Source organism: Mastacembelus armatus, chromosome 24, assembly GCF_900324485.2.
Source record: "Mastacembelus armatus chromosome 24, fMasArm1.2, whole genome shotgun sequence".
In the NCBI taxonomy this organism is placed as follows: Eukaryota; Metazoa; Chordata; class Actinopteri; order Synbranchiformes; family Mastacembelidae; genus Mastacembelus; species Mastacembelus armatus.
The window spans coordinates 21,113,911-21,126,990 of record NC_046656.1 but is presented as its reverse complement, the minus strand read 5'-3'; the positions used below and the strand labels follow the sequence as shown (position 1 = coordinate 21,126,990).

General features: G+C 42.8%; 1 protein-coding gene across 4 annotated transcripts in view; it reads left to right on the top strand.

Annotated features, from left to right (window-relative positions):
* The first annotated feature begins 897 nt into the window (after positions 1-897).
* The window catches only part of col12a1b (collagen, type XII, alpha 1b), a 100,895-nt gene continuing 88,712 nt past the window's right edge, over positions 898-13,080 (top strand). For 3 of the 4 annotated variants that reach the window (XM_026329560.2, XM_026329557.2, XM_026329561.2), the window contains exons 1-10: positions 898-1,224; positions 2,006-2,117; positions 5,860-5,976; positions 7,058-7,201; positions 8,147-8,200; positions 9,656-9,919; positions 9,996-10,160; positions 11,329-11,502; positions 11,586-11,876; positions 12,134-12,736. In XM_026329560.2, coding sequence (XP_026185345.1) covers positions 2,042-2,117; positions 5,860-5,976; positions 7,058-7,201; positions 8,147-8,200; positions 9,656-9,919; positions 9,996-10,160; positions 11,329-11,502; positions 11,586-11,876; positions 12,134-12,736 — 1,888 coding nt within the window. In that variant the 5' untranslated portion in view covers positions 898-1,224; positions 2,006-2,041. Of the gene's footprint in view, positions 1,225-1,549; positions 1,795-2,005; positions 2,118-5,859; positions 5,977-7,057; positions 7,202-8,146; positions 8,201-9,655; positions 9,920-9,995; positions 10,161-11,328; positions 11,503-11,585; positions 11,877-12,133; positions 12,737-13,080 lie in introns of those variants that run through there. The other variant, XM_026329559.1, reaches the window with a different exon arrangement.

Genomic DNA, 13,080 nt, shown 5'->3' with positions numbered 1-13,080 from the left:
ATTTGAACGATTTAGTGATGTTTACAGGCGCCGCAACCAGTCTGAAGATTATTATAATATTTTATCAATAATGTAATACATCAGGAGACAGTAACTGGTAATTATGGGGGCGCCATACTAAATCTCGGAATGCTATGAATTCTGGGAGTCCTGCAGCCAGACTTGGCTTTTTGACGTGACTGCGATTAACACATTTCCAGGTGGTTTTAACAAATGTGGGCTCTCGAACACAAATGAAATAAAAATGCTGAGGTGTCATGTAAATGCTTCAACACACTTGAGGTTATGACAACTAACACACTTTGTGGTATTATGTCACTGGGAAACACTGAACACACACACTTAGCTTTGAAAACCAGCACATTTTGGAGGTTTTCTAAATTTGGAGGTCGGCTGGTTCATGGGGTTGTGGCGGCACCGAAGCAGCCTCGAAAATATTTGTTTCCATGAACATTTTATGTGTTGCAGTACTGTAACACGTTTTAATATGGAGTTGTTCATTATGACCCTTTTTAGATGAGTAGAGTCGCCTCTGCCAGAACCAAGTGAATGTATAGAAAATGTTAAACCATGTTTTTGTAGCAGTAACACTGTTCTGGTATTTTCACTTTTCAACTGGGTTCCTATCTGTAACTAATTGTATTGAACAGATGCTTTGCTGGTTTATGAAACGCATTAAAATGGAAAACACTAACTTGCGGTGTAGTTTACTAGACTGTGTAATATTTTCCCGTTGATTCACCAAATGAAAATGGGGCTAAAAGCCTGTGACAGATTCCCTCCATTCATCCCCCTCTTCCCGAAAAGCAGATCTGCGCTGCTGTGTCCTTGCGGCGCAGACGCACAGAAGCTCTCCATCACCGGAAAGGAATGCGCAAAACTATGTAAAAGTTTCCGACCGTTCGTGTGTGCGTCTCCCAGCACTTCCAGAGGTTGCACATCATTTTTTGGCCCGGCTGGATGTCGTAAGAGCTCGCGGCGGGGCAGGCAGAGCTGGGAGCAGCCCCCCTGTTAAGTAGCAGATTGTGTGGAGAGTCTTCCCACTTGGAAAGAGGCTCGCCGACGCATCTGGGAACCAAAAACCCACCGAGCTCTCTGACACCGGACCACCTCACACTCCCTTTCTCAGACTGGGGCTACACAACCGAGATTTAATCTTTTTTTATTCAATCTTTTTTTTTTCTTTTCTAAATCAAAAACGAATTTCTGCAGCTTCCTCCATAGGTCAGTGGTGCATGGGTTTTGATTTTCTTTGCAGTTCAAAGTGAATTATTTGATTTCCACGCGTTAGACAACCAAGATATATTCATGTACTTTCTTAGAAGGCTGTGGTATTTGTACTATATATTACCGGTATTGTCCCAGTTACTCTCATATTCTATTCGGAGTGTTTCCAGAAACGCATGGGCTGTTTCTTACGCACTGGTGTGCGTAATTGCGCACGGCGCCCAGATTTGATGCTCGCCTATTCTGAACTGTGGGAAGGGTTTGTGTCAGCTAGCGTGGCTATATGTTATCAGCACAGGTATTATTTACTGGGTCGGATGATTTGCAGTGCAAATTCACCAGAACTTAAGTTTTTGTAGGAGGCAGGAAAACGGAATCTACACAGAAGGCACAGATTTGCCTTCGTGCGCTTTTATTCTGACAGGATTTCCATTGAGTTTAATTTGGTTTGTAAAAGCTGCGATTTTGTCGATTTATGGACTTTCTTCTTTATGAAGTCTGTCACGGAGTGAGGAGCAGCGCGCACATGGTGGGATTGTGACTTGTTAAGTATCCCTGCATCAGAAGGTGTGTTTTCTGCAGCCTTTTCAGCTACTAATCGATGCATTAATCTGCGTTATAATAGACTAATATAATGAAGTTGCACTAGGCATGTGATTGAGGGCTGAGGTTCACCTTCAGTTGGTGTAATGGTCTCATGAAGCCCTGAGGCTGCCGTGGGGCTCCTGGCGCTTACGTTGAAGGTCTAACCGCCTCTCTGTCTCCCTCTTTCTCGCAGCTTCCTCCATGTGCTGCTGAGCCAGAGGAGCTGAAGATGAAAAGCAGGCTGTCTCTGGCGGCAGCTGCCCTCCTGGCGCTGCTGCTGTCCTCCTCTCAGGCCCAGAACCAAGGTAAAGCTGCTCCTCCTCCTCCTCTTCCTCCTCCAACACATCTGACCTAAACTCCTCTCACCTCTGCCTTTTCTCTGCCTGCACTGTGTAGCTGAATAAAAAAAAAAAAACACATAGTGAAGCAAATGTGTGTTTGTGACTTAATTTGTTTGAACTGATTTGCCTTTTCATCCTCAGTTTAACCTTTGATTGATGATTTTTTTCCCACTCCAATAAATCCAGTTTCCATCAGGAACCAGTGGGATTTCCTTTGAAGGAAAATACTTTGAGCTTCCAATATCTGGTTTAAATTTATGGTTAGCTCCTTTTTTCCAAACCAGTAGCATTAAGTGGTCAAAGCCATGAATGTAACTTGCTCCGAGCTTTGATGAGATGAGATGATATGAGATAAACTTTATTAATTTAATTTATTTCATTTGCCGCAGCTTAAGACTTAAAAGTACAATAACATATGATCTACGGTCAGTGACTTAAGACCCAACCATGAAAATAATCCAGATACTGTTTTTGCTTTTTTTCCCTGGATGAAGAAAATCTCCAGCTGTCTGGTTCCTCTTTTATGGCACTGAAATCTGTAAAGACTGTAAAATACCTTAAAACCAATCTCAAAAAGATAAAGAAACTAGGAAACGCACTTATTTCCACAACTAAGGAGGGAATATCTTAGTACTCAGATGATGTAGTTAGATCCTTTTTACACCAGGAGGGGCTCTTGCTCAAAATCTCCTGCTGCCCATATTACTGCAGCCTAAAAAAAAACCAAAGAAAAACCCAGACGGCATGTGGCCAAGTTTCCTCCCTACATCTCTTCTCCTGATGGAACGGAAAGACAAAATATGAGTTTCACATTATTTTCCAGAGGTTAGGAGAGGAGAGAATCTGCTCCTCGGTGCCTCTGGATTTTCTCTCAGAATGAAACGACGAAGAAAGTAAAAATGTGCTGGGTCGTGAGATGGGAATCCTCCCCTTTGCAGGGGTCATGGCGTCAGAACGGGGTCATTTATACTTGTGGAATAGTTTGACATGTTGGGGCCAGAGTTAAAGGCTCAAACATCCTTAAGATTAAACGTCCTGTCACATAGAACTAAATTAAACCAGTTTGGAGCCGAGGCCACAACGGAGAAAACTTTAAAGAAAAGCTCAAATGCGATGAGAGGATGTGTGTGTGTGTGTTCCTCTGGACTAAGAGCTGGAGGTTTTGGGTAGTTTTGTCTGGGATAGACCCGTTTGGAAACAGAAGCAGCAGCCCGTGGCCCTTGAAATGATGCACCAGGTTGGTGGTTCCTCCATTTTTGACGTCCTGTAACACCTCCCGGTCAAGCCTTGACCTTGAGTCCTGGCTTCACGACAATATTTTGCAATGATATTCTTCACTCCCGTACTGTCAGATAACCTGGTTGGTGGTGTAGATAAAGTCTTCAGTGCCAGAATCTTTCCACTATAGCTAGATAACCTGTGGCGTCATTTATAGCCAGTTTGACTCTTCTAGTAATCCTGAGCTGGGTTTCTGCAGCACTTAAGGAGAATCCACACAAACACAAACTCGACTGATTAGACACACAGTGTCTCTGAGACGTGAAATAAGAAGCGTTTGGTTTGGAGAAAAATCACCAGCACAGGGCGAAGAAGCTGAACTTTAATCTGACTGTTGAAAATCAGAGTAAAACAAGGACATTTGATTATCTGCTATTATATGTGTTAACATTACGCAGTCAACAGAATATTTGGCACAACGTTAAGTGGAAATGAAAACTGCCCACTAATCATTTATTTATTTACAAGATGGTGACACTTTGCTGATATGCACGAAGCGTCTTAATGATAAAATCCTGCTGCCCAACTTCCCCAAACAAACTTCCAGTAGAGACATGACATGAATTTCACATTTCTGCACATCTGCAGCTGTTTTAATGTGAAAGGACATCACATTTATCCTTTCCTGCTGGGAAACTGCTTTTTTTTAATCTCACGAGCTTGTTATTATTGAACTCCCTTATAACATGATGGCGAACGGTAGTTTAGCTGATTTCGACATGAAGCTAATTTATCTAATGTTAGATATCCAAGGTATTTTCAGTTCATTCTAAGCTCTCATTAAAAAGCCTTCATGATACGAGCTAAGTTTTCAGGTACAGTAGGTGACATGGTTTTGCTTTAGTCTAAGATCTACTCCTCAACCCCAACCTGAAGAATATCATTTTAAAATATTCCTCTATAAAAAATAATCTCTGGTCTCTAGTGTACATGGAAACTTCTTGTCCGTGACTCTAAGTTGTTGAAAACAACTTTTCATGTACACATGCATGATCCTCCATGTCAGAGATCACGACTCAGAACTTACGTCTGTGTTTGCTTTTACCTTGTTTGTTGGTTAGTGTCACACAAACCAGTGGTTCTTAAATTCTGATCCAGATCCTGGACGGCTCATAGAAGGTCTGACTGGATGGCGAGTCTCTGACACCAGCCGGGAACAGACTCTCTGAGTAAGGTCTAAAGTTTTGGTCTGGAGCTGGAATAGTTTAAGAACCTCTGGTGTAGTTTTGTTTTGTAGCCGTGATGAGAAAAGACGTACACATGTCTTCACAGGCAGAGTGTATTCTTTTATGAGGTTTGCAATGGAGATGATGAAAGTAATCAATCAGCTCTTCATCCATTGTATAATCAATACTGGAGTGTTTTTATCAGATTTGTCAATTCAACATCATGAGTTGGATTGAGGTCATGGATGGACTGTGGGACGGCAGCCAGTCCATGTTGTCGTTTGTTGACAGGGTGGGAAACTACACTTTTAGACCCAAACCATAAAACATGTGTTATATCATATTATTATATCATGTATTATATCATGTGTTATATCATGTGTTATATCATGTGTTATATCATGTGTTATATCATGTATTATATGAAGAAAGAGGAAAACAATGTTAATGTTATAAGCAACTGAAATGAGTGAACACTTAATGTGAAAAGGTTCATATCATCTGGGTTCGTTTATGTTTTGTTCTTTCAGCTTCACAGAAGATTCAGATTTTTCCACTTTCAAGACTCCTCTTTTTTCTTTGTTTTGCACATTTACAAATCCAGAGAGTCTAATCTTTATGCAAAAATACTAATTAAAAAATCTAGTTGTCTTCCTGTATCATGTAACTGATAAACCATAATCTGATCACATCCTCAAAAGTCCAGAATTTCAAATTTGAATCTTCCATCTTCATTTTTCAATTCATTTAACGCATCTGGATTTTTTTGGCTTCATCTGTTTTTTATAGAATCCCCTCTCGTCTCCCTCACCACCTTTAAACTTCTGTTACAAACGCAGTGATGCTCAGTAGTGATTTCACAGATTCACGGTTTCTTCTCAGTTGTTTATAAAATTAAGATTGGCCTCTCTTCACGTTCATGCAGTTCTGGTCTTCCCGCCCTGTTCGTTTCTCCTCGTTGAGTGTACTGAGGTAGCCTAGTGTTGTGTTGTGTTTGTCGTCTCACTGTGTCGCTGCTTGAGTTGTTGACTGTGGCCACCAGCCACACATGGTCGGACTGCTCAAACGGAGGTCATTTTTTTCTCCAAAATGGCTTCGCTCACGTGTGTAGTTTAGTTTTGTCTTGTCTGCTCCAACAGTGAACTTGTCTTACTTCACCCTGGAAGTGTTGACTGTTGGCAGAAGCCTTTTCTTTTCAGCACTTCAATACATTTTCCTCCAAGAGCTGCAGGATTAACTGTGTCCGTGTTTTGTCTTCACAGTCGACCCCCCAACAGATTTGAGGTTTAAGATTTTAAATGAGAACACGGTGCAAATGCTTTGGAGCAGACCCCAGTCCAGGATACAGGGCTACAGAGTACAAGTGACCTCAGACACAGGTGGGTGCTCGTAAAAACCTGCGAGTTCTGTCCTGCAGAGCCTGAAACATTTGAAATGTCATAAACCCGCAGCCTGGCAAGACTCGACACTCCCTGCAATTATCTGAAGATTTCTGCAGGCACATGTTTGGCTCTGGGAGCTCTAATGATAAAACCCGAGGAGGAAAAAAAGAGAAGTATTATGAATGGATGAATGTCATCAGCTGGCTGTGCTGCCATTCACGCTTCTATGGAAAATGATCAGCCAGATCATATCAGTCACCTTGAAGCTCATTTCAACTTAATTTAAACATTCATTTTTTATTAAAGCTGGAAACTTAACGAGACCTTGTTGAACCTGCAGCGTAGGCCATGGTGTCAAGTACTGTCCACATACTTTTGTCAGCTTTTCGTCTGTGGAATATTCCAGGATTTGTCATTTAGTTCCAGTGACAAGAAACTTAAATGCTTCAGTATAGAATTTTTAATTTTGTGGCTCCAGTTTGGGGGGAAAAACCCGCCTGTCTCTAAATGTTAGAGTTCCCAAAACCAGGAGCCAAGCGCTCCAGTTTTTCCTAAATCAAACCAGGTTACACTGCAAGTGTTTTATTGGAGACGTAGACTAGTGTTGGTCATAGTACCATTAGTAAACTGACCAAACTAACTAAACCACTTAACTGAAGTTACTGTAAAACAAATTACATTATTTTTATTGAGCACAAGTGTATTAGATTTTATTTAAAGGGCTTTTTATACGTTGAAAGCTGCAGAATAAGCTTCTGAAATCTGGTCAACACACGAATTAATCCATTAAAAATGGTCAATTGAAAGCTGAGGCATTTTTAATAAGTAATTGTTCTACATTTAATGGAAGATCTGAGGGTTAAACGATGTGTTTTGATTGATAGTAATGAGGAAAGTTCTGACTAAATTGAATCCTATTGTTGTTGTGTGCTTACACAGCTCTTCCAGTCCTCAGGTCAATAGTCAGAATCTGGTTCCTCTGAAACCTTGTTTTTACTCCTGGAGAAAAGTAGTAATGCAATATTTTCCTAATGGTTTCCCTCTGGTTTGTTTTTTTTTGTTTTTTTCATTCTTCTAGACGAATCAACAAAAGAATTTACTCTGCCTGCATCTGCAACTAAGACCTCCATCTCAGACCTTAGTCCAAACGTGGATTATGTGGTAACGATATCTACCTATGCAGGATCAGAGGAGAGTCTGCCCATCTCCGGCCAGATCACAAGTGAGTCACCGTGCTCCTGAGAGAGTCTGTGCAAATTAGCAGCAGAGATCCAGTCGAATCCTCGTAAAGTTCCTCTGCAGCTGGTCAGTGTTGGCAAGAACCTGCAACCTGCTTCGGTTTAAAAACTCAATTGGCTGGTAAAGTACAGTGAGTAGACCACATAACAGGACAACCAGGCAGGGTAAGATACCGTGATCCACCGTGATCCACCGTGATCCACCGTGAGCACTTTGTGCTTTTCCTGATTTTATTTGACACTGTAGCAGGATGAGACAGGATCTTTCAGCACAGTAGCTTTGCAGACTTGTTTTGGATTTGTAAATGTACAAGTTTTCACACTTTCTGAGCACGTTAGTGATGTTTTGTCTGCTTTAGAAGGCAGGAGTCTTATTCTTAAAATTCTTACACCAGGTTTTTAGTTCTAGAAAAGTAAAGGACAGAATAAAATAAATAGTAAGTTCCTTATTTTATACTTGTCAAACAACTGTTGACGGTTTGTGTCACAAGTTCAAGGGTCACAAGTTAAAAAAAGGTTGGGAGCCAGTGTTTTTTTTTTAGTGAAAGACCCTCAAGACCCTCAGGTTTTCCAGCTGCAGATAAAATAAGGGTAGTTGTAGCAGTTCAAAAGACTCAGTAGTCCTGCAAAAAAACCTTCCAGGCTTTTCCCTGAAATCTGTCAAAAACAATGACATCAACCTGTTAGCTTCACCATTTGGGAGCTCGTCGTGCACATTTGTTGTCTGCGTGAGGACGACCTGTTGTGGAAAATCCCAGACGAGAGAATAAATCTGATATATGGAAACAAAAGAGGAATTCTGGTCCAATTTTAGAGACAGCTACTGACAGAAACATGACATTATATGAGGATTTAGGGTTTCTTAAGGAGACTTCAGACAAAATCGATTTTCTGAAGCGTCTCTAACAATTTGTGTTATTGTTTTTCAGTCGAGTCGGCTGGTAGAGGACCCGCCAAGAAGCCAGACTCCTCCGAATCAGTCAGTAAGTCCTTTCATTTATTTGAATCGTCAGTTTGACAAGGGGTTTCCTTTCTGTTCAGTTCACTGCTCCACCTCCTTGACTTTTCCACTTTTTTGCTCTTGAGTTTCCTTCGTCTCAGCTGGGCAGTATCCATCAGCATGAGCTCAGGCTTCTACCACACAACACCTCATTGTATAGCGATCATCAACATGAGGCCCCCATAAATCTTTGAAGCATTGGCTCATGGGTTTGGTCCTCTGCCGGGCCAGTTTTGCCAATGTGAAGGAGGCTGCACATGCTCGGTGCAGAGGTCATAGGTGGGGCTGGAGGCTGCTGTGGGAGCTGATGGGAGAAAGCTGAGAGAAGCCCAGCCCTGAAGTGCTGAGGGAAGTGGAAACCATTACAGATGCTGCTTTACAAGAGAACTGCTGCTGCTGCTGCCGCTGCCGCTGCTGCTGCTGGCCTGGCCTGGCCTGGCCTGGCCTGGCCTGGCCTGGCAAGTCACGAGGAAACACAGGGCAGAGCTGAAAGCCTCTATACCTGCAGCACAACAGTAAAGTTAGACTCAGCAGCTTTTTACTGTTTAAGGGTTTTCAGAAAACCAGTGCAAAGCTTCAGTAAGGACTGAGGTTTGAACACAGAAGGTGTTTACTGTAGGCACAACTGGAAAACTGCAGAGTTTAACCAGCTAGAACAGTAAAACAACACGAAACTCAGCAGATATTTCACAATAAAGTGTCTCAGTTGACACTGAGGTTTCGATAGCAGAGCAGTTAAGCTGGTTTTTGGCATAAAAAACAGAATATCAGGTGTGTAGCAGAAGAAAACACATTGGAGACACATGTCTGAACCAATTCCATGTCAAGGTTGGTGATGACGCCACTAGAAATCAGCTCCGTGTAGAATGAGGTTGTATGAAAACTACGAGTTTTTGTAAAGTGGATTTCCACAAACTCCACCCTGATCCTGATCTCAGCCACACTCCGTTGTTATTTGAAGGGACGTATCTGGGTATCCAGCATCACAGGAAGTTACGCTTCATGCTTCTTAACCCTGTCGTCAAAGCTGTGGTTGTCTGGTGGTTCATCAGTGAGCACGACACCAGACCTGTTTCAATCACAGACTAAACTAAAGCAGGAATAAAGTGTGGAAACAACAGTCATGATGGGATGTGAGGCTGCCATCTGTCTTCCCTGGAAAAAGATCACACTGTGTCCTGAAGTGGCACTTCAGTCTTAGTGTAGTGATCTCCTACACATGTTCTCCTATGATTCTGGATCACATCTGGGCCCCACAGCCTGAAGTTCACAATGACTGGTGTTTAGTTTGGATTTTAATTGACTGAAAGTGAGTTATGTGTGTGCTCATACTCTTTGAATGTCATTTTACTTATAATACCTGTGAAGATTTGGAGGATTTAATGTTTTAAAACGACAGTACTTAGAAAACTTCACTCACTAACCTTTTTTTTCCCAGAATGCTCTGCGGGCACCTTTGCTGACGTGGTGTTCTTGGTGGACGGCTCCTGGAGCGTGGGCAGGCCGAACTTCAAGTACGTGCGCAACTTTATCTCCGCGGCGGCCGGTGCCTTTCAGATCGGCGAAGACAAAACCCGCGTTGGTGTGGTTCAGTACAGCAGCGACGCCCGGACTGAATTCAACCTGAACGAACACCGGACACGACCGGCGCTGCTGCGGGCCATCGGCTCACTGCCGTACAAAGGAGGCAACACCATGACAGGTAGATCATTTTTCATAATGGTGAATTTTATTTTTTTAATATTCTCTCACCATCGTTTCCTTTGTGAAATTCCCAGGCGATGCCCTCGGCTACCTTCTGAGAAACACTTTCACGGAGACGGCCGGTGCCAGGAAGGACTTTCCCAAACTGCTGGTGATCATCACCGATGACAAATCTGAGGACCCGGTGGAGACTTACGCCAAACAGCTCAGGAGCAGGGGGGTGGAGATCTTTGTCCTTGGTACGTGGCCAGAACAACTTTATTACTAAATGCAATCTTACACTTCCACCAGTATTTAATGTATTTCAGTGCTTGTTTCTTTCAGTGCTGGGACGGTGTGTTGACAAGGTCAAATTCCTACATCATTAACATTACAAGCATGTGATAGCAAGTTTTATGTATGTTTACGCTCTTTGTTCAGTGTTAAAGTTTGGACTGGTGAATAAACCATAATAACAGCTTAGCACTGAGAGAGAACGTCTTAGTGAGACATAAAGTATGTTCCCAGGACAAGGTGGTGACATGCAGGCTCTGCAGTGTAAATGTCCACTGCTCCTCATCAGCTTTATCGTCCTGTTTCTGAACTTTATCCAGACTTTAGGGAGAGGAGAGGTTGACCTTCTTACAGCTGAAGTTAAAGCTGCATTACAGCTGTGAAACAGCTGCAGGACAATGGTGGTTTGTCGTATGTCAAAGGAAACACAATCTGATCTGTTGAAATCTACTGTAAAAACAAACCACTGATCTGTATTTTAAGCTAAATCGGCCTATTTTTACAATCATCCAAATTAACCAGCAAATATACTTGTTAAACGAATGTAGTGGGGTGAAAATGTATTAGATTCCCCACCGAGATGGAAGTATAAAATTAAAATACTCAAATAAAATGTAAATATTCCCAAATTGTGTTAAACTTTAAACAGACTTATTGAAGTGAACAAGTAATATTTCCAAATTAAAAAAAATGAAGGCTAAACCTTTATTTTCTGATCTTAGCACATGCACAAATCTCATGTAGAAACTTTCTTCTGCAGAGTAGCCATCATGTAAAAAATGGAAACACCACCCCTGTCGGTCAGAAAACTCACAGACTGACACAGGTATAGGATTTTAAAACTCCGACTTTCCAACCAGAGCAGAATAAAATCGAGGTTTGGTGTTTTCTTGTCGTTGACTGGAGAGCTGGAGAACTTTTTAATATGCTAACGTGGAAAACTAATGTTTCTCTTCATGCCTTTATGGATTTGCTCATTTAATCCAGTATTTACAGACTGGGAGCAGATGCACACATTACCTCTGACACAATAGTCCAGTGCCATCGAACGTACAAGGGTGGTGTCGCCCTGCAGCTCAGAATGAGACGACATCCCCACGACGGTGATGGTTTGTTCTTCTCGCTCCATTTTAGGAATCCAACAGGCCGATGAGGAGGAGATGAAGCTCATGGCGTCCACCCCTCACAGAAGTCACATCTATAACGTGGCCACCTTTGACCTGATCAAGAATGTGCAGAAAGATCTCATTACAGAGATGTGTGCCGGTGTGGACGATCAACGCAGTTCACTTGTCAGCGGAGAAGAAGGTGAGCTGGGGTAAAAACTAGCTTCATACCTCGTAAGTGTCCTGCTGGGACTTAGATACTGAGACTGATTCCGGTGTTTGCAGTTGTTGAGGCTGCTTCTAACCTCCAAGTCCTGGAGGTGGCCTCTAAGTCTATGCGGGTTATCTGGGACGCCTCCATCGGGGACGTTTCTGGATACAAGGTGCAGCTGAACCCCATGATGCCCGGCAGCAAGCGGCAGCAGTTGTACGTGGGCCCGACTCAGACCTCGGTAGTGGTCAGAGGGCTTTCTCCAGACACAGAGTACCAGATCAGCCTTTTCGCGATGAGTGGCGGGATGCTCAGTGAGCCCATAGAGGTCATGCAGAAAACAGAGCCAGTTAAAGTGTCAGTGGGTGAGTAGAAATTTAGATTTTACAGTTTCCCTACAGCAGTGGGGGGAAGGCCTCTTACCTGCATGAGTCCATGAACTATATATCATAACTCTCACAGGACTTACTTAAGCCTTTAGTTTGCAAACCAACAATCTCATTAGAATGAAAATCTACATTCAATCAGATTTTGTGATATTTTTTATGTGCTAGCATTGAAGCGTGAAGAACTTGACAGTCAGATACAACTTTGCATTGTGTTTTTTGCGTTTCCCATCTAGAATGTTCTCTTGGTGTGGATGTCCAAGCTGATGTCGTCCTGTTGGTTGACGGGTCCTACAGCATCGGTCTGGAAAACTTTGCTAAAGTAAAAGCTTTCCTCGAGGTGCTGGTCAACACTTTTGACATCGGGCCTGATAAGGTTCAGATCAGCTTGGTCCAGTACAGCAGGGAGGCACACACTGAGTTCTACCTGAACACGCACCACAACCTGAACACCGTGGTCAAGGCCTTAAGGAGTTTTCCATACCGAGGTGGCTCCACCAACACCGGGAAGGCCATGACCTTCGTGAGGGAAAAGATCTTCCAGGCTGCCAGAGGGGCTCGTGCTAATGTTCCCCGCGTTACCATTCTCATCACTGACGGGAAGTCGTCTGACGCATTCCAGGAGCCAGCCACCAAACTGAGAAATGCTGATGTGGAGATCTTTGCAGTGGGCGTTAAGGATGCCGTACGAAATGAGCTGGAGGCCATTGCCAATACGCCCGCTGAGACCCATGTGTACACTGTGGAGGACTTCGATGCTTTCCAGCGAATTTCCACAGAACTCACACAGTCCATCTGCCTGAGGATTGAGCAGGAACTCCGCAACATCTTCCAGAGACGTAAATATGATTTTTTTAATCCTCTATGCTGATGACAATGTGCTTTGTGTTCAGCGATCTGCTGCTGCTTCATTTTTCTGTACTGTTTTATCTATTCTAATATCAACTCAGGTTCTGGTTCTGATTCTTAGCACAGTATTTATGTAAGAAAAGGAGCCAAACGTTGACGTCACCCACCTTTGTTAAATAGATTCCAGGTGTTATTAACAGTCATTGATCTTAAAGGACGAGGTATTTTCTGGATCTTAGCTTAGACTGCCGAGGTGGAAATGGAGAATCACTGGTGGTTTGAATAGTTTTAGTCAATTCAGTTTAGAGATTGTGTTAGTACCTGTACTACTTTG